Raw genomic sequence first — 21,274 nt, forward strand, 5'->3', positions numbered from 1 at the left:
ATATAGAAAAAAATCTAAAATATATAATAATTTTAAATTTCTAGGAAGACTCGATCTATCCCTAAACGTAAGTTTTATAGATTAGACCGGAGTGCTCGATCTGGTGTACGACCGAGTCATACAAGGTAGTAGAATGGTCAGATAGTCACTTTTGGCAGATCGTCGAGGCCTTCAGGTTGGCTTCACTATGAGCATTGTTGTTAAAGACACCTTGGTGAGTGTAAGCATATGAGTGGGGATACTTTTGATGCGGTTCCAAAGAGCACTTCGTAAGTGATTATCCTTGGAGAGTTGGGTTTTCCATGTATAGAATCCCACAAGCGGTTGAGGTCGTTGTAGGGGCAGTAATGGTAAGTCGATGGGTTTTACTTTATATTAGAAAGCACTATGAATAGAGAATTCACATAAAGGATAGTTGCCTTCATTCTCAACAAATACAACATTTACACAAGCTGCAAACATCAAACTAAATAGTCTTTATTGATTGATTCTATGTTTATGTATTCAAACGTTTTGAGTAATTTGAGTCTAAATAGTCATAGTGATAAAAGTGAATATTGTTTTCTCTAAGGTCCTAGATTCGAAAAGTTATGAAAGTTTTGAAGAGATATTATCTTATAATCACCTCGACTATTAAAAATATATTTTGAGTAATTTAGCCAAGCGTTTAAGGACCTTGTTAGAAAACAATGAGGTAGGAATAATTGCTGCTAGTTTCTTAGGTGAAAGTGGAATAGTAAATAAGGTATATAAGAGGTTGCTGTAGATGTTTAAGGTCGCGTTTTCTCAATAGATATGTTATAGTTGTGATTCCAATGTAAATTGGGGAATGGATTGATTGGTAGAGTATAAAGTGCAGGTGGGTTTGAGTTGAAGCCAGCGAAATTCAGATGGCTTAGAGTTGGTCGCTGTTGGAGAAAGACGAGAATTCCTTTCTAATATAGTTTTTGTGATTAAAGCTAAAAACTATGGTGAGTGGAAGATGTGAATCTCATTTGGCATATATTCTTAATTCATCAAGGAAGGAGTTGGAAGTACAAGATTTCTGCACCGTTAAGGATATTCCTGATTAATTTTAGGAAGAATTACTAGGTTTGTTGCCTCGTTCAATGGGGAGCAACCTTTCCATCACTTACTCTCATCGACCGAGATCAATTATACTCTCTAGACGGATATTGCTCCTCATCGACATGTTGAGGATTAGTTTCGATTAAGAAGCTGACACTTCATTTTTGCTTATGTAAACTAACATTAATAGTCTCTTCGATTCATTAAGGTATATTTCATTAAAATTATAATATATTTTTTAAATAATTTATAATTAAATTTTTAACTAATTTATAATTATATATTAAATTTTTTAAAATTTTAAATTTACATAAATTAAATTAATGCTATTCAATCACACTCATCGTTAAAGATGATTATTCTTCGAGCATCTTATAATTTTCCTTTCTTACGTGTGAGAAAAGGTATTATTTTAACGTCGAGGCAGGGCTTAAACTTAGCAGCTACCTAAGCCAAGTGACTTTTCCAAAGATCGGTCATCGAAGACAAATGATTTGAGTCTTCCAACCAATAAAAACTCCAAAGCATGGGACCACCAAAGGGATTTTCATTATATTTGCTCGTGCATACGAAGCGCCATGAGCGTTTGTTGTTGCTTTAAGGACCCTTGCAGTTCACATTCATCGTCACCCACTTTACCCACTCCTTTTTCCTCTATAAACCCATTTATTACTTTAAAGAACTGCAAATTTTACTGTGTGAAAAAAAAGTTTTTGCATCATCAGTTTTTAAGGGGAAAAATGGGGTCGGAATGTGAAAGTGAAAAAACAACACCACCAAAGCTTTCACTATATTCGTTGCCGAGCAAAGCCAAAGAGCCGTCAGGGATGACAACACCGCCGATCCAGACATCCGTTTCGATTCCCTTCCAGTGGGAGGAAGTACCGGGCAAGCCTAGGCCGTGTGCCACCGCCAATCAATCAAACCCCCATAGATGCCTGGAACTGCCTCCGAGGTTGTTAGCCGAGGCTAAGGTTTCTAACAAGACTAACACCCCGTCTCCCACGACAAATGTCTTGGACGGGGCTGATATGGCGGTCGGTTCGTTTCTCAGACCTTGTCGTTTCGAAAAAGCGAGTCTTTTAGGATTCCCGACGGAAGTAGGGTGAATAAGGTGAAGGTGGTGTTTGGATCGAGTAGGTGGGGGAGTTTTAGAAAACCCGGACGAGTTGTCCAGGGAAGTTTTGACTTTTCATCTCCTATGGTTGCTGATGGCGGCACCGTTGGCAGTGCACAGATGAAGATCACAAGGGATAGGCGGAAAGGCAGCTTGTCGTTGAGTCTCTCTCAAGCTACGTCACACGTTTTGGTAAGTGCCAAAACTATTTCTTCCCTTCTATCCATCGTCTTCTCTCTCCATTCCCCCCTCCCTGATTTCTTCACATTGGTTATGCATAGAACAAACGTGCCCTTTACTCCTCATCGATTTACCACTTTCAAAGTTCGACATGGTGATATTTTAACTACGAGTAAATTATATATTTAATTACATATTTATTTTTATGATTTCATTTTGATCATTTAATTATTATTTTTCTTTAAATTTATATTTAATGTTATGTTGTTGGTAACTCATTGTTAAAAGAAGGTTTTTTTTTTCGCATCAGAACCAAACTTTACGTTCAAAGTGGTTTAATTTTCTGGGAGTTTTTCTCTTTCACTTTCGAACTGAAGCCCAAAATTTCTTGGTACGATCATAGAATAGATCATATCTTTATTACATGAAAGGGACGTGCCTCTAATTTATAGTCTCCGACAAGACCGTAGCTTCAGCCTTAGTACTAGTTATTACCCTTATCTACCAAATTAATGAACATTTATTTTGGTAAAGGGTAGGCAGGAGAAACCATTACTATTGGGTAGGTAAATAAATTCATAAATCTACCATGACTTTTGGAAATGTGGTTCCATAGGATAGGAAAATCATATAGCTTTTTTAAAGCTTGTTCTAAATATTTCTTGTGTTTTACTACACGTCGTCTAATTATTGGAAACGCTGTGTGTGCAAATACAGGCAAGCATTTATGAAAGCTTTAAGCAAGTGGTCACATGGAGGAGAAAATGAAGGAAAAGGGGGTCTTGAATTCGTTCCCAACGAGATGAATTCATGTGATATATTTCAGGTATTTTATTGGTCTCTTTCATGTAATCAGAAGGTATAGTTTAGAGCCCTAAGCTTTTCACACACAGCGTGTGTGAAATTATATTAATATTATACTAAATCATTGATAAGTGTCTAAGATTTTGGTGTACATACTTGAAATTATGAGATAGTTAGTTGATTATGTTTTCTATTATTATTAGTGTAAATTATACGTTTAATATCTACATTATTAGTTTTATTCTGTTTTGGTATTTAAACTTTCATTTTTTAAAATCATACTTAAAATTTAGTTTTTGTTTCATTTTAGTACCATGTCGTTTAAAACTTTAGTTTTTGTTTCATTTTAGTATCATCGCTCAAAATTTAATGTTATGTTTTGAAAAATTGAAAGTTTAAGTATTAAAAAATAAAACTAATAGTTTAGGTAATAAGGGCATTAAGTTTTTAACAATAGGTACTAAAAATGACAAAAAAACTAAACGTCAGGTATGATTTTAAAAAAATTAAAAAATTAGATACTAAAACGGATTAAAATTAATAATTTAAGTGTTAAATACGTAGTTTACCGTTATTATTATTATTATTATAGAGAGAAACTAAATTAAAAGCATGTGTTTTCTTCAAAGACAATAACAGTCAAATTCAACTTCCTTCCCCCTCCCCCAACTTTAGAAAAACGAAGATGGATTACGATAGGGTCCATTATATCCGAATATATATTATACAAATAAAATTGTTTAAACTCAAAATTTTAAGATAGAATAATATTTTTTATCACTAAATAGCTTAACAAATTAACATAATATGAAATCTTACCACACACAAAGGAAATTTAACTACAATTTTATCATTTTAAAGTTCTGAGGCTCTCTTATTCACATTGATCTTTTGTAGTCATATTCTATATAGCTTATCTAAATAAAAGATGAGGTTAAAAAACTTAAATACTTATTTTTTTAATAAAATGAGTATACTAGTTTTAAATTTTTTTCTTTTTAATATATTAAATTATATTAAATTATTTATTCAATATAATAAGTATGTACTTGATCCCAAGTGCATCCGCTTTTGATCCTATATATTTGCCTTTTAGTGCAAGGCATGCATGGGCTGATTCAAGGTAGAGGTGAGTATTCGATCAAGTTAAAAAGTTTTGAGTTATTCGAGTTGACGAGTCGTATTTTACAACTCAAACTTAATTTGAAATTTTTTGGAGTCAATGTGAGTTTAAGAAATTTGAGTCAAGTTATTCGAGTTTATATACTAATTTTATTGTAATTATTTATATCATTATAGCAAGGATTTGTACCAATTTTTCGACTTTATCTAATTATATAATATATATATATATATATATATATATATATATATATTATTTTTCACATTATAATGTCATTTAATATATCAAATGCAAACTAAAATTATAAAATATATTCATAATATTATATTTTTAAAGAAATTATTTTGAGCGTAAAATATTGATGAGAGTATAAAGGAGTCAAAGAATTAATGGAAAGAAAGAATTTGCAAACAATTGTAATCAAAAGACTAAATTGAGTAAAATCCAAAGTTAAGGGACTAAATAAAAAGAGAGTACATCTTCAGTAAAAAAGTAAGAATTGAAGTTATGTAGGTATTCTATTGTGGTATATGAGTACGTGGTTCAAATTTGGTAAAAAAGGGACTTAAAATAAAGGATGAATTGAAGAAATTAGGAAATTATGAACAATTGAGGGACTAAATTGAAAAATTAAAAAATTGTTATAAAAAAGAAGAATTGAAAGAAAATATGTATTCTACGTTGGTTTAGGAGCATGTAGTTCAAATTTGGTGAAAATTGACTTAAAATGAAGGAAGAATTAAAAGAATAATAAAATTAGGGACTAAATCATAAAACTGTCAAAATACATAGCCAAATTTTTTGTTTTTCAAAAAACTCGAAATTTCAAAATTTTGAGTTATTCGAACTCAAAAACTGAATTGATAATTTAAGTTGAATCGAATAACTCGAAATTGAAAAAAATCGATATTTCGAGTTGAGTTGATTTTTGTTCCCTAATTCAGTGGTCTCGACTCTGGAAAGACACAAATCTAAGTTTTTTTTTTACATTTCTATATTTACTGCTATTATTACTTATTATATCTTATCTTATCAACATAAATTAGGTTGAATGTTGTGGCATATATAAATCTCGGGCGGTGCCATATACCCATCAAAATTATTCGAATTCAAATACGATTGGGAGATGGAGTGCTGCATTTAATGTGAGTTGATGTAATAACTACAAATGATTTGATTTTATGTTATTCGTGCCCGGACAAAAATCGATTACGACACTTGTGATTTTGACGAATTCAGAAATGAAAAAGATCTGATTTTGTTGTTCAAAGTTCAACCCCCAAGTTTATGAATATGACCCGGAAGTTAACTATCTCCCTAAAATCATTCTATTGCAGGAGACATTTAAATGGATATGGAATATGATCCAAATATTAAGTAATGATTGAAAAATTAATATTAAAAAGGAAGTCAACCCCAATGAGGATTTGTATCGGACAAAATCTAAAATATATTAAATTTTTAGAAGGCGATTGCGTCCATCCACCCCTCGATCCATTCATGTGAGTGTCCTCTAAATTATTTTGTTGTTTGAACAAGTGCGTTATGCATTGGAAGTTGGAACTGAAATATTATACCTTATTTTGTTGTTTGAGTGCGTTATGCATTGGAAGTTGGAACTGAAATATTTATACTTGATGTTATTGTTGAAAGATACTAGCTTTTGGTTCCACAAAATTTTCTGCTTCCTTTCCACCAAAAGAATGATATTCCATTTGTGTAGGTTTGAATCGCTACCATTTCATTTGGTATTTATAAGGTTAGTCTTATATTTCATATAATCTACCATGTAAAATCTTTTTTAATGTGTTTTTCCCCTGAGGATGGTATCTTCATATGAAAGATTGTAGGCTTTTAATCTGCTCCAAATGCTAAACAAGGAAGAAGAGATGCTCTCTGCTATTAATGAAAAACAACCGAAGGTATTAATCTGCTTAAATTAGCCTATTTGTTGTACTCTATATTTGCGTTTTCTTCCTGAAAATTTTAGTTTCGTCAACGTTCTAGAGATGAGTTGTGCTGAAAATTTTACACCGGAAGATTCATAGCTTTAAGAATAACATTAAGTGGTCTCAACGAGTGTTGCTCCCCCTAAAGATCTTAGGTTCGAGCAGCTGCATCTGTGGTGTGTACACACACGATATTAATAGTCAAAAGAATTCCGATTAAATATTATCTTGTAACCACCCCAAACTATTAAAGAAAGTAACATCTTAAATGTTATAGAATGGCAAAGGTTTCGCAGGCTCACGACCACAAACACCAGCCAATGGTCTTTGGTTCCTAGCCTAATAACATCTTAACATAATAACATCTTATGGTTAGGATGCCAACGATGAGCATGTGAGTTTGGTGAGTTAGACATATGTCCTTCGAGAAAAGGAATTTATATTGCCATCCACTCTCTTCTTTATTCTCACGTTTATAGCTATTTACCATATTATTAGTAGTTTAATATCATATTTAAAATATTTTTGAAGATGTATACATATATGTTAATATCATATGGCGTAACAAAAATAAATTTCAAAATGAATATTAATAAAACAAATAATTAACTGAAATGAATTCAAATTTTAAAAGACACTTACCGCACTATGCCAGCCTGTAACAGGTAATAGCAAATCTTTTCTTTTCAGTTATTTTACAATGAAGTACATACAACTCCCAAAGTGAAGTAATGACTGTCCCTTGTCTGGTAGCACTTACAGACAACTCCCCCTTTAACCCATGTGGATGTTTTGCCGTTGGTTTTTGCTGACTAATGTCTCTCTTAAAAGTTTATTATTTGATTCCTATAATAAATAACTTTAAGGGCATTGTTTTTAATGATAAGATCTTTATACTATGCATTCAAAGGGGGGGGGGGGGGAACGAACGATGAATTAGTATATTGAGCTCCCTCTAAGAGCTTGAACCATCTACGCAGATGACTGGCATATCGTTTTACTCTCTTACCTTCTCCAACGGCTCAGTCCAAATTCTGGGATTTTAAACCAAACTAAAACTACACACATCAGCTCATGTGAGCAAAATTGATGGGAGCAGAATTATTCACCGAATTCGTTACTTTCTTTAGAAGATTCAGGTTAAAACAACTCTGATTGTAGAGTGAGTGTGTACAACCAATAATAAAAAAAAATTCTGAACAAATACTATATTATAATTATCGTTGACTATTTAAAGAAAATGATGGGAGTAAATTTGAATACACATTTCTCCTTTTAATGGTTAATGAGGTCTGATGATGTTCTGCTAAAGAAAAAACATGGTTAAAACGTAAGACATCAGCTCTTCTAAGTTTCTGGGTACATCGCCATACCAATGTTATGTTGATTTAAGAAAATAGAATAATTTTGTGCTTGTAATTTGTAAATAACTTGGTCTAAAAAAGAAAAGTTTGCCTGCTGCATACTGAGTAATCCACTGACAAAAGCAACACCAGATTTGTTTCTTCACCAATGCCAAAGCGTTCCCTAAATCCCTTTTTTCCCCAATAACTTTATGGGTCTAATCTATATTGAAGATAACCCAAATGTGGAGTAATCTTTTAGGTACTATCCACACCTAGGTTAATTCGAATGAAGTAAACTTGACCAATGATGCAGACTGTTACATTAAAAAAGGGAAATACTTCTACAAATGCCACAAAGCTCAAGGCCCTTCACCAATTAAAGAGGATAAAATAAGCATTCAACAATGGCAGCAGGGGATGCTTTTTATGTGTAGGTATAAACAGTTTTTGGTGCAATTACATGTAATTTTGCAAACCAATAACTGAAAAAAGAGAAGGGAAAACAAGACTTTGTTCTGAAAATCAACAACAAAAAGACTTGAATGAAGCCAGAACTGCAAAACACAGAGATTATCAAACACTTACAAATTACAATATTTCACAACCCGCCATTACACCGTTCTTCTTCCCCCACCAGCCAGATGCTGCAATTCATTCTCATCAGTTTGACCACCAAATCAAAGATTACATGATTGAAAGAAACACCAAGTCCCTCAAGGGCAAAAAGAAGGAAAACTTTCAAGAATCAATACATTGAAAGCCTCAGCAAACCCATAACCAAATCCCAAATAAAGTAGCACAAATTAGCAAATCCAGTATCAGAACCACCCAGACATGTTTCCTCCAGGTTTGCTTAGCCTTTTGCCTTTCCCCGCCATTACCCAAAGGACCACTCTTTTGCATGGAAACTGAGAAATCTCTAAATTCATCACTCACATCAACCATGTTATCCATCCCAATCCCACCACCACCCCCATCTTTGCCCTCACCGCCGCTGACTTCCAAACCACCGGACCTTTTCTTCTTTTTTAACCCCTTAATCGGCTGCCCCAGCAGTGGAATTACCATGGTTCCTTTCCCTCTGTCAGAATCCATACTTGGGTTCCGACTGTCTTTTGCTGGATACCCAATTAACTCCACGTCTAAAGCCATTAACTCTGAAAAAATTGGATTGAAATGGGACTGGATACAATTCGGGGTCAAATCATCGGTACACAGAATCGGACCAGTGAGGAGAAAATCCTCGAAAGCAATTTTCAAGCGATTCAAGAACCAAAAAGACTCGGATTTGACAAGATCCTCGTGGGATATGATGAGATAAACAAAAGGGTCGTCGATTACGAAGGTGTGGGATTTTTTAGAAGCTGTATGAGAGAAGACTGAATGGAAAGGAGGGGTTTTCTCGATGCATTTCTGGGCTAACGATTCGATTCCCGGTTCTTTGCGAGAGAATTCCGCAAGAATCGTGGGTCCTTTTGCAATGCAAGCATACAATATCATATATTTGGATCGGAAACCATTTGATGGGCTGTTCTTAAAACACTGGGCTAGCTTTCTTCAGTTTCTGTTTACAGTTTTTGTATGGTATTTTTGTTAGGTTTTCTTTTTTGGAGATGAAACATAGGATTCAAAATTAAGACGAGGAGAAGGGAAGAATTATGACACTACGATTCCCTTTTCAATAAACATTTTTCATGAAAGAGTATTATACCCTTAAACAAGGATTGTAATTACGGGCTATGACCTTCAGAACTTTATAATGTTTTCGGGCTTTTGTCGGCACCACCACCTTCCAATAACACAATGCACTGTAGTAGAACTACAATTTAATTTTATCTTCTTCATCTCTTTTTTCTTATTTTTCATTTTAGAGAAAATAATAATTTTTTAATAACTTAGATTACTCAAAAGATTTTTTTGTATTAAAATGTGCCTGAATTTGGTTGAAATGTGATGGCATTGGACAATTATCATATGATAAAGCTTCAACTGTTTACGGTTTTATATCATTACTACATCACTGGCATAAATGATAGAAAATAAATAGCAACATGGAAGCCAAAAAAAGTTCATATAAAAAAGTTCATATACCAACAGAGTTGTTTCAAATAGTAAGCAGCTTGATATCATTTAAATAAGGTCTCAAGTTCGAGTCTTTATGTATGCAGAAAACTCCTAATGGGAGACTCACCCACCAAAACTATGTATACGATGCGGGTCGGTTTGAATTAGTTAATAAAAAACCTTAAATCCAGAGGACAAAAAAAGTTCATATCACACATTCAGTTGCTTTTTTTGGAACACTATAAAAATCAGAGTATCAAATAGCGTTTCGAAAACGTGATAGCGGTCGTGATATTGCGGTCGCGCCACCGTCCGAAACCGATTTTCATAGTTTTTACAGTGGTTCATAGATTCACACCAATCTCGATCGATTGCGCCCGTAATTTAACGAGAAATGGACGATTGCGCCGATAACGGGACATAACAACCGTTATTCAACCATATTCTAAAACAAAAACAAAAACCAACATTCCCTGCATTTTTTTTTTGTTTCAGACAATGATTGGGGGGAAGGAGGAAGGGGATGATAAAGGGGGAGGCAGAAGCTATGAAGCATGGGGAGGGCAAAGGAGTCCCGTTTCAAGTACCCGATACATTTTATGCAAGGGGACGATTGGGGTACTTACAGGGGACGTACCACGACAACGCTTATCCGAGGACCCAGGGGTACTTTTGGTTATGCTTGCTCCACTGATCTTGCCGTCATTCAAACCGGAGTTAGCTCTCCATGTGGTTCTCTGGTTACGAGGGATGTGATCGGATCTCTGAGCTTCAAAGAAGAGAATACTCTTACTCAAAGCTTGGTTGTAGTCATGACCATCAAATACAAAAGAAAGGTAAAATAGAAGAAACAAAAGAGCCATTGAAAATGGACGATTTCAAGGTTTGTGAAAAGAAAGAAAAAATTAAAAGGAATAAGAAACGGCCGCAAGGAGAGAAAGAAGAGTTAGAATAGGATTTAAAGAAATTTTGGTATAATTTCCAGTCGATCTCTGAGCTTTCTAGGGTTTAATGATATTTTAACACGTTTTACAGTATTTTTAAATTGGCCACCAAAATTAATTTGGGGATTTAGAAAAAACATTCTCAAATGTTAAGATTTTTAATTAGGGATAAGTTAGGGTGTTACACCAATTTTCTATGAAGTATTGACTCTATTTATGATTTTTTATACTTATTTATAATTTAAAATTTTTATATGACGTCCCCATACCCTATAATTTTAGAAATTGCCATTTTTTGTCCTCGTGTTCGTATCCGTATTAGTGCAACATAGGGTAGAAGGCCAGAATCATTTTTGTTTCAGACAATGATGGGGGAGGAGGAAGGGGAGGCAGAAGGCCAGAACTAGAAAGGTCGCAAAAGGAGAGGCAGAAAGGTTAGAGAAGGGGGTGATTTATTTCTTTTTTTAAATAATTTTAAAAATATAATTTTAAAAGATATATTAATTTGAGATCCCTCCCACTTTTAGAATTTACAATTTAATCCCTAATTTAAAATGTAAACTTTAATTTTTAATTAATTTAGTCTTAATTTCAGTAATCTAAATTTATGTAATTTAAAATTTTACAATTTTATTTTAATTATATTTAATTTAGTCATTTTAGGGTTAGTTGTGCGATATTTAAAAAATTCACGACCGCGATACCTAGGGTTTCAAATCGCGGTCGCAGTCGCGTTTTCGGTTATTTCGGATTTATCGTGATTGCGGCCGTCGCGGGCGCTATTGCGGTCATCGCGGACGCTATTGCGGCCGTCGCGGGTAACTCGGACAGCGGCGAAACCACTATATCGCAGCCGAAATCGCGGTCGCGGACCGTTTTTTGAAACCCTGGCGATACCCGCAATGACATCTGTTATGTCCGCAACCGTGATAAACACGGCACGATAAAAAACGTGACTTTGAACGCTATTTAAAACCCGATAAAAACCAAAATAACTATCATTCAGAGGTTGCCATGGCGACTGTTCACTGTGGAAAACCATCCGCTCCCTTTCTTTTACGTGGCCGCTCAAAACAGGAGCTTTCAGAACACAGAGAAGAAGAAACAAGGAAGCTTTTTAAGTGATGAACATTGCACATCCGTGAGAAATAAAATGTTACAAATTTCGGTTTTCAATTCTCTGTTTTAAGGGTGTAATGAATGCTAAAATAAAAGTAATGATAAATGTGTAGATCAAATATCAATGAACCTAAACACAAAGGGAAACCTCGATGCATCCACTGCACAAATAAATACCAATCTTCATTGCTAGCTTAGCTGTACAAACTATGATCAATTAAACAAAAATATATATTATTGTACTATATGAGAAAATTTAACTTGTACTCCCCTCTAAAGCAAATTTGAAGTTAGCTGACAGCTATCTTGCAAACTTAACTTTTTAATCCTTAAATTTGACAATTTTTTTAAAACCTAATCTCTGTACTTTTTGTTGTTGTTTACATTGTCCTTAATTTAAGGTGAAAGAAAGATTTCATGGCACCTACGTGGGGTTGGGGAATGGTGTATAATTGATTGAAATCATCATTGGTTAATCTTAATTCTAACCTACGGGATACTGAGTTTGAAGAAAGAACCAAGGATGAATTAAAACCTAACACCAATCGTTCCTTAAGAAAGATCGAAGGTTTGAATCTTAATGTTTGTGAATAGAGCAAACTGGGTTGGAATGATCCTCCATAATGAACCTCTGCAAACATGATCCAAATAGTTGATCAATAAATCGGATACAGATACCAATAGCGTAGTTCATGTAACATTGAATTGATAAAACACATATGCTGCATATTTATTTCATCTAAGTTGACAAAGATATACTAGGTGTTGTCGCTACACTTGAAAAAGTAGATAATGAAAATCTTAGTAAGTATATTTTATTAATCTTTATGCTTCATGTTTGGCAAGATTATTAGTCATTGTACAACAGTTCTATAGTTTGGATGCTTTTTGCATGAGAAAGTTATCCTTTATCATTCTAGTAAGCTGGATAGCTCATGTATAGGGGTCAATTTAAAGGAGGGATAGGGAGAAGGAATATGAATTGTAGCTTATGCCTTATGTTGTGGTTTATGTTTTTTTTAATGGCGATGATTGATTGTATGTGCTGCATTATAGTTATTTTGACATTTCCCTGTGAGTAGGTCGGCTATTTGCATTTAGAATATATAGTGTCATTAGGATATATATATATATATATATATATATATATAATATTCTAAATAATATAAAAATAGTAGATCTCCAGAAATATTTATAAAATAATTTAAATATTTATAATATTTAATATTGTGTCTAGAATTTATAGAAGATTATCATATTTCTAAGGTTAAAGGCTAATATTGATATGTTTCAACAATTCATAAACTAAATATATAAATAACGGAAAGTTTTATCATTGTAAAAAAGTGAAAAATGGGTGAAATAGTACAAATGGTGTGCGTTAGAGAAAGAGAGCTTAGAGATAGAAGAAAAAAAATAACGGGAAAATGTATAATATTGCAATTATATTTTGTATTAAGTGTTTTATTCTTTAAGTTTCTCGGTTAAGCCTGATTTATTTTAAGTTCTTAATGCTTGTATTAAATATGGTCAGTTCTACTGCCTAAATAAATATGATCGTTATATCGTTTAATTGATATATAATCGACTTTGCTATATGAATAATATATCGACTGTCATTTTAATATTATAATAATCATTGTTTTGACTTTATTTGATATTAGGAAAAGGTAGATGTGAGATTCTAAAGAACTCAACAACGTAAGCTGCAAAGCTACAATGAAATCGAGAAGCGTATGCACAAAACAAGATTGGTAAAGAAAAAAGTTAAAAAGGGATATTAAGAGGAAGTTGCTTTGTTAGTGTCTGTCGCAACCGTCTTTCTTGTGGATCCAAAATTGGGCTTCGACTTGAATGAAATGTGTTGGAGCCGCCACCGATCGTTTATTTTAAAAGTAAATAGGTTGATCGATACCTCGATTTCTTACCTGATCTGCATTTACCAAAGATATGTCGGATTCGGGAGTCGGTTACATTCAAGGAAGGGTTAGCACCTTGAACTGCCCTTTCGGTATTAATTAATTTCCAATTGTCTTCAATTAAGAAAGTGATAAGTTAAAGTAAAAGGTAAAATAATGATCCAAATTACTTAACTCTGATAGATTTAAAAGTGTACCCTTAAGGAGTCAAGAACGTGTAGATAGAAAAACAAATACTGAATCAAATTGCATGCTGAGGAATTAAAGGAAATAAAATATAAATAAAGTGTTCATATTAAAATACACAACAAAAAAATCTACTAAGGAAGAATAAAAATTAAAAAAAAGACAAACCCTAAAATAAAAGTTAAAAACAAAATAATATAATAAAACAAAAATAAAGTGAAAAAAAAAACAAAAACAAATAAGTAAAAAAAAGAGAACAAATAAACAAATAAAAATAAGGAAGAAAGCAAATAACGAATTAAACGTAAAATACAAACAAAAAGGTAATATATATATATATATATAATAAGATGTAGTATTAATAAAATAAATAAAAACAATAATGAGGGAAAAATAATAAAAAAATATATATAAGAATATTAGGTAAAAATAATAAATAAAATAATATATATTAATAATATATAATATATATATAAAGTTAGGAAAACAAATGATAAAAACCAAAAAGAAAATAGAGAAAAATAAATAAAATAGATAAAATAAATAGAAAATATATATAATAATAATAAATAATAATAATAGGGACAAAGACAAAAATATAAATAAATAATAAATATATATATATAGGTAAAACATAGTATTAAATAAAATATGAGATGATAAAATACGAATTAAATTTAAAAATGGGACTAAATTAAAAGAAAAGAAACGTGGGGGTCAAATTTAAAAATAAATTGGGGGTTAAAGTTGATTTCAGGGCTCAAAATGAATGATTCATAATGGGGGACCGAAATTGTAATTCCCCCATATCTTGGTAAAATGCACGGACCCCAGGGTCCATGGGTGGGTCAACGGGTCATCAATGGGTCGAGTATAAAGCCTACTTCCCACAAACAAGGTTCATTATTTTCCAACCCCTCAAAACTGATCAAAAGGCCATCTTTAAAATTCTCTCGTGTTCTTCGTGTTCTTCATGAAACAAAGAACGTACTTAAAAGCCAGTTTCCGGCGGTCGGCAAGGTATCGACGCCGACGCTGTTCATCGATAGTGGCCCTAAAAAATTATTTTTAAAAAGCTTTTCTTTCCTCTCTTCGAAAATCAACATGGTTTTTTAAAAAACCACCTCGGGGGCTAGATAGAAAGATCTTTCTAATCCTCCCCTCCAATAATCGGCGTAAAAACCCCTTTTATATTTTTTTCGAATCAAAACGAATAGAAAGCTAACAAACGCTTACATGCACGCATCCAACAGAAAAATGTGAGACTTTTACATTTATTTCTTTTCGAAATATTATAAAAATGCTTCGATTTTCTCTTGCGACTGCTCGTATTTTTTGCGTTTCATATGTGTTTTTGAGTTTGATTCACATGTATAAATAACCTACGTTTTACTATTTTTAGTTTATTTTAAGTGTCATATTCGAACTAAATCTCTTACTTGGTTGTGGATGAGTCCCACTAACACATGATGTTGAGTTAGAGAAACGGCCGGCGTGAGGAGTCTTGGGTTGACCTGCGCTAAGAGGGAAATGGTGTGAGTTAGGGTTTGCAAACCCTAACTATTAGTTCGGGTATGGTTGTTCGGGTTACAGCTCGGGTCACGAGTTACTGGTTTGGGCTGCTCCACTGGATTCGGGTTGCGTCTGGACTGTTGTATCTGGGCTTGGCGTGTAATGGATCAACACATTTGTAATGGCTTTGGGCCTGTAAAATGAAAATGTATTATTTTAAGTGATATATATATATATATAATATAAGTATTTGGACGAAAATTAGTGTCCACAGCTGCCCCTCTTTGCCCATAGTCGTGTAACGGGAATAGAGCAAAGATTACAAGACACAATTCATCTATGAAGTATCCCTGAGTTTTAGTATCGAATATCCTCCGTCGTAGAGTTGAAATCCGATGTTAAGACTGGTTTGTCAATTTTGATTGAATCACGAAATGACTCCCTAGCTGTGAGGTTGAGTTGAATTGGAAAATTTGAGCATGATATCCTTTGTCACAAAGTTGAAACCGAACTCAAAGCTTTGACAAGTAGTTCCTGGATCGTCTTCTAGCCCAAGACACTTCATCGTGAAGCTAAAACTTGACCTGAAGGCTTCGGTGTTGTTCTATTACAGATGACTCCTTCGTGAAGTTGAGTCAGTTTTGGGTACGATATTCGTTGTGAAGTTGAAATCGTAGGAAAATCGAAAGTGGATTCTTGTTGCTATTCTTGAGCTTGGTATTCTTCTCGATTTAGAGACCTTGGCAAAGTAGTTCCTTGTTGCTACCTTGCGGTGAATACGTCTTCGAGTTGAATGATATCGAACTCGACAATGTTGTTGATAGATAACTCTTCTTGTTGAGTTATGTTGTACTTTGCTGGGGAATAAACCTCTGTTGTTGCAGATGACTTTAAGTCGATCCGTTGGGCATGATATCCTTCATTGTGAAGTTGAAATCGTGGATGGCTCCTTCATTGTGAAGTTGAGCTTTGAATTGAATATCTTCGTTGTGAATTTGAAATCTCATCTACAGTTGTATTGCTTCACCAATTGGCTTTGAGTTGGATATCCTTCGTTGTGAAGTTGAAATCCAATCAGTAAATTGTGTCGCTTCGAGTTCAATATCATTCGCTGCGAAGTTGAAATTGACTCTAGCATAATCTACAAATTATCACATATGTGATGATGGATGCAATCTTATGTGTGCCTAATATGTATATACGAAATTTATTTTGGGCTCTGGAGTGAAATATCAATCTCGGTTGCTTGTCTTGGTTCTGGAATCTTGAATTTCTGATTCCCGATCTTGAATTCTTCAAATGTTTAAATCTGATGTGCATATTTTTATCCTTGATTTGGGAAATGCTTCTCAACCATCTCAAGTGTAGTGCATTATCCTTGATCGACTTCCGAGTACCTGTACTTTTCAAAAATTTGTATAGTAATATGCAATTATCTTTTTTAGAAGTGAATAAATCATTAGGTTTAAATTCAACCCAAGATGCTTAAAGGAATTGGTTTAGAAAAAAGATTGTCTTTATCATAAGGAAAAAGAACAAACGAACGATACATGACAAACATTCTGAAAAGTAAATACATAGAAGAAGTATGAATGGATGTCTTAGATCTCAATAATGTGGGCGCATCTAAACTGATAAACCATTAGGTGACTTTGAACGCAGCCTTTGTCAAGGGATCTTCGAAGATGCGACAACATTCAGGAGAGTGCAACCTTTCTCTGACTTGTTAAGTCTGTAAAAGATTCAGATGCCGGGATGCTTTACTGTTTAGATTAGGGACCTTTCTCGAATCAATATCCAAATCGCCCTTTCGGGTTTTCAATTTGGACCCATCCTTGGTTTCAAGATACCCTTAACGGGTTTTCATCTTGAACCCCCCTTATTCCTTTTTTTTCCTTCTTTTTTCCTTTTCTCTTTTTTTTCTTTTTTTCTTTTTTCGATTTGGGGCGCCCTTTCAGGTTTTCACCCTAAACGTTTTTCTTTTTCGACTTAAGACGCCTCTTGGGTTTTCCATCCTAAGGGAAGTATTTCTTGACTATATCCGAATTGACGGGATTTGCAATTTCGGTCCGTCCATTTCAACCAAGACAAGTGCTCATCCAGAGAAGGCCTTTTCACGACATAAGGTCCCTCCAATTTGGCATCCATTTCCCTCTAAAGTCTTTTTGAATTGGCCAAATTTCTTAAGAATAAGATCTACTTCATGGAATACTCTCGGGCGCACCTTCTTATGTACTCGAATCATTCGTTTCTGGTATATTTGACCATGATGAATGGCTTTCAATCTTTTCATCTATCAGGTTCAACTGATCATATCGGGATTGCACCAATTCTATCATCCAGTTTGACTTCTGACAAGACCCGAAGTGACGGTATTTCTACCAATGGGCAGCACTGCTTTATTCTATAAGTTAATGAAAATGGGTTTCTTAGTCAAAGTTCGTACTGAGGTTCGGTAAACAAACAGAAAGGGCAATCTCGTGCCAGTCCTTGCAGGTCTCCGTTGTTTTCTCAAACTATCTTGAGTTTCTGTTACTGCTTCTACTGTTCTGTTCATCTGTGGTTATAAGAGTAGAGTTGTGATGTTTTATGTTGAATTGTTCACAAGCAAACATCCATTTTTGTTGTTCAAGTTTGTAGCATTATCAGTAATGACTTTCAGGTAAACCATACCGACATATGATTTCTTTCTTTAAAAACTTGCAAATAGTGGACCGAGAGACACTGGAGTATGATGCAGCTTCCACCCATTAGGTGAAATAATCAATTGCCACGAGAATGAACCGATGACCATTCGAGGGCCCTTCGATAGATTTGCCCGATAACATCTATGCCCACATAGAGAAAGGTAATGGTGATGTCATCAATATTTATTTTATCTCCGTAAATTTGACATTTATGACATCTTCTTGCATAGTTGATGCAGTCACTTTCAGTGTGACCAATAATATTCACATTCAATATTTGTCCTGACATAATATGTCCATTTTCATGTGTTCCACAAACTCCGTCATGTACCTCTTCACTATCATCTTAGCCTCTTCTGCATCTTACACCTTAACATGACTTGATCATGGTTTTTTGTACAAGACCTCCCCATCCAAGACATATCCAGCTGTCATCCGTCTAACGGTTCTTTTATCAGTTTTGGTGGCTTCTCTGGATAACTTCGATTCTTGATGTATTGTAGAATGTGTGGTACCAGGGTTTAGTGTCTTTCACTCTCGATCTGGTAACAATGAGTCGGTACTCATATGACTTGTCAATTGGCATCATTTAGACTCCCGCTAGCCTTGAATATGGCTGCCAAGGTAGCTAAAGCATCAGCCATTTGATTTCTTCCCTAGGCACATAGTGGAAGGTGACTTCATCGAATTCTTCGAGCAAATCCATTATTAGCTTCGATACTCTATCAGCTTTACATCATGGTTTCCCATTTCCACGGGGATGATAGATTACTAATGTTAAATCTCCATATACCCGCAAAGTCTTATATTTTGCCCCATCATATCTCGAATTCCCAAAATATAAGCTCATATTCTGTTGGTGCAATCAAAATTTAGTCTACTAATGAATGGGTAATGATTCCCTTATGGGGAGATCTATAGCCCCGATGTCATATTCTAATGCATTTGATGCACCATCAAAATGCATTCTCCAGGAACTATCTGTTGAAATACTTGATTTTTCTAAGGATATGGCCATCAAGTCGTCTGGGAAGTCGAAATCCAGAGGCTCGTAATTTTCATCAGTTTGCTTGCTAAGAAATCCGATATGACACTTCCCTTTTATGGCTTCTGGCTCACATACCCGATGTCAAATTCAGATAACATCATCTGCCATCGAGCTAACCTTCCAGAGAAAGCAGACACACCATCATGTACTTCAGTGGATCTAACTTGGAAATCATCCAAGTGGTATGATACAACTTGTATTGTCCGAGTCTTCACGTAGCCATAGTAAAGTACAAAAACCCTTTTCGATAGGAGGATATCTGACCTGCAATCGGTGAACTTCTTGCTCAAATAGTAGATGGCCCTTTCCTTCCTCCCAGATTCATCATGTTGACCCATGATACACCTATCGAATTCTCGAATATGGATAAATATAGAAAAGAGGCTTGCCCGGGGGAGGGACATTAGGATATGAGTATGAGATAAGTAATCCTTATATTCTCAAATGCAGTTTGACAATTCTCATCCCATGCTCTAAGGTTGTTCTTTCGGAGAAGGCAAAAGATTGGGTCACTGTCGGTTAACTGAGATATGAACCGTGCTATGTAGTTCAATCTACTAAAAAACCTCAACCTCCTTCTGTGTTTCTGGGAGAGTTAGATTCTAGATAGCCTTAACTTTATCAAGATCAACCTCGATGCCTCTCCTGCTAACACGAAGCTAACAGCTTCAGTTACTCGAAGGTACACTTGCTAGGGTTCAGCCTCATCTGGAACTTTCTTAATCTATGGAAGGCTTTCTTAGATTCTCGACATGTTCACTCTCGGTTGTGCCTTGACAAATGTCGTCGATATAAACCTCTGATTTCTTGTACATTCATAGAACAGGGTCACCATAGCCCTTTGATATGTTGCCTTATATTCTTCAATTCGAATGGCATCACTTTATAGCATAACGTTCCCCACATTGGGATGAACGTGGTCTTTTCCATGTCTTTAGGATGCATCTTAATCTGGTTATATCTTGAGAATCTGTCCATGAACGAGAAGAAGGCGTTCCCGACAGTATTATCCACCAAAGTGTTTATGTGCGGCAGAGGGAAATTGTCCTTTGGACTTGCCTTGTTAAGATCCCGGTAATCGACATACATGTGCACTTTCCCTTCTTTCTTCAGAACCGACACTATGTTGGCCACTCACTCGAATACTTGGCCACTTGAAGGAAACCATTCGAATTGTTCTTGACCTCTTCTTTGATCTTATTTAAAAGTGTACCCTTAAGAAGAAAATAAACATTTTAGATAGAAAAAACATACTGAATCAAATTGCAATGCCGAGGAATTAAAGGAAATAAATAAAATGCTCATATTAAAACACACAACAAATAAAAAATCTATTAAGGAAGAATAAAAAAATAAAAAAACAAACCCTAAAAAAGGCTAAAAAAACAAACTCAAATAAAGTGAAACAAAAACAAAAACAAAATAAGTAAATAAAACATAACAAATGAACAAAATAAAAATAAAAATAAGGAAGAAAACAAATAACGAAATTAAACGCAAAACACAAACAAAAATGGAAAAAATACATATATATAATAAGATGTATTTAATAAAATAAATAAAAACAATAATGAGAGGAAAAAATAAATAATATATAAGAATATTAGGAAAAAAAATAATATATATATATATATATATATATATATATATATATATATATATATATATATATATAAAACGTTAGGAAAACAATGATAAAAAACCAAAAAGAAAAATAGAGAAAAAATAAATAAATAAATAAATAAAATAGATTAAATAAACAGAATATAATAATAATTATAATTATAGGGACGGAGACAAAAAAAAAAAAATAAAATAATAATAATAATAAATAAATATATAGGTAAAACATAGTATTAAATAAAATACGATGATTAAAATACGAATTAAATTTAAAAATGAGACTAAATTAAAAGAAAAGAAATGTGGGGGTCAAATTTAAAAACAAATTGGGGGTTAAAGTTGATTTTAGGGCTCAAAATGAATGATTCAAACAATGGGGGGACCGAAACTGTAATTCCCCCATATCTCGGTAAATGCGCGTACCCTCGGGTCCATGGGTTGGGTCAACGGGTCATCAATGGGTCGAGTATAAAGCCTACTTCCCACAAACAAGGTTCATTATTTTCCAACCCCTCAAAACCGATCAAAAGGCCATCTTTAAAATCTCTCTCGTGTTCTTCGTGTTCTTCATCAAAAGGTTGTTCA

At 34.0% G+C, this 21,274-nt stretch overlaps 1 protein-coding gene and 1 pseudogene across 1 annotated transcript; one reads left to right on the forward strand and one right to left on the reverse strand.

The window, feature by feature from the left end:
* The first annotated feature begins 1,630 nt into the window (after window positions 1-1,630).
* LOC120114410 lies at window positions 1,631-3,235 on the forward strand (annotated as a pseudogene).
* A 4,757-nt stretch (window positions 3,236-7,992) lies between these two features.
* On the reverse strand, window positions 7,993-9,216 carry LOC120114411 (phytolongin Phyl2.2-like). Its single transcript, XM_039135345.1, has 2 exons — window positions 8,309-9,216; window positions 7,993-8,141 (listed from the first exon to the last, which is right to left on the reverse strand). Exon 1 carries the CDS (start codon window positions 9,085-9,087, stop codon window positions 8,350-8,352), a length of 738 nt encoding a protein of 245 aa, XP_038991276.1. The 5' UTR covers window positions 9,088-9,216; the 3' UTR covers window positions 7,993-8,141; window positions 8,309-8,349.
* Window positions 9,217-21,274: the final 12,058 nt, after the last annotated feature.

Source organism: Hibiscus syriacus, unplaced genomic scaffold, assembly GCF_006381635.1.
Source record: "Hibiscus syriacus cultivar Baekdansim isolate YM2019G1 unplaced genomic scaffold, ASM638163v2 tig00110223_pilon, whole genome shotgun sequence".
In the NCBI taxonomy this organism is placed as follows: domain Eukaryota; kingdom Viridiplantae; phylum Streptophyta; class Magnoliopsida; order Malvales; family Malvaceae; genus Hibiscus; species Hibiscus syriacus.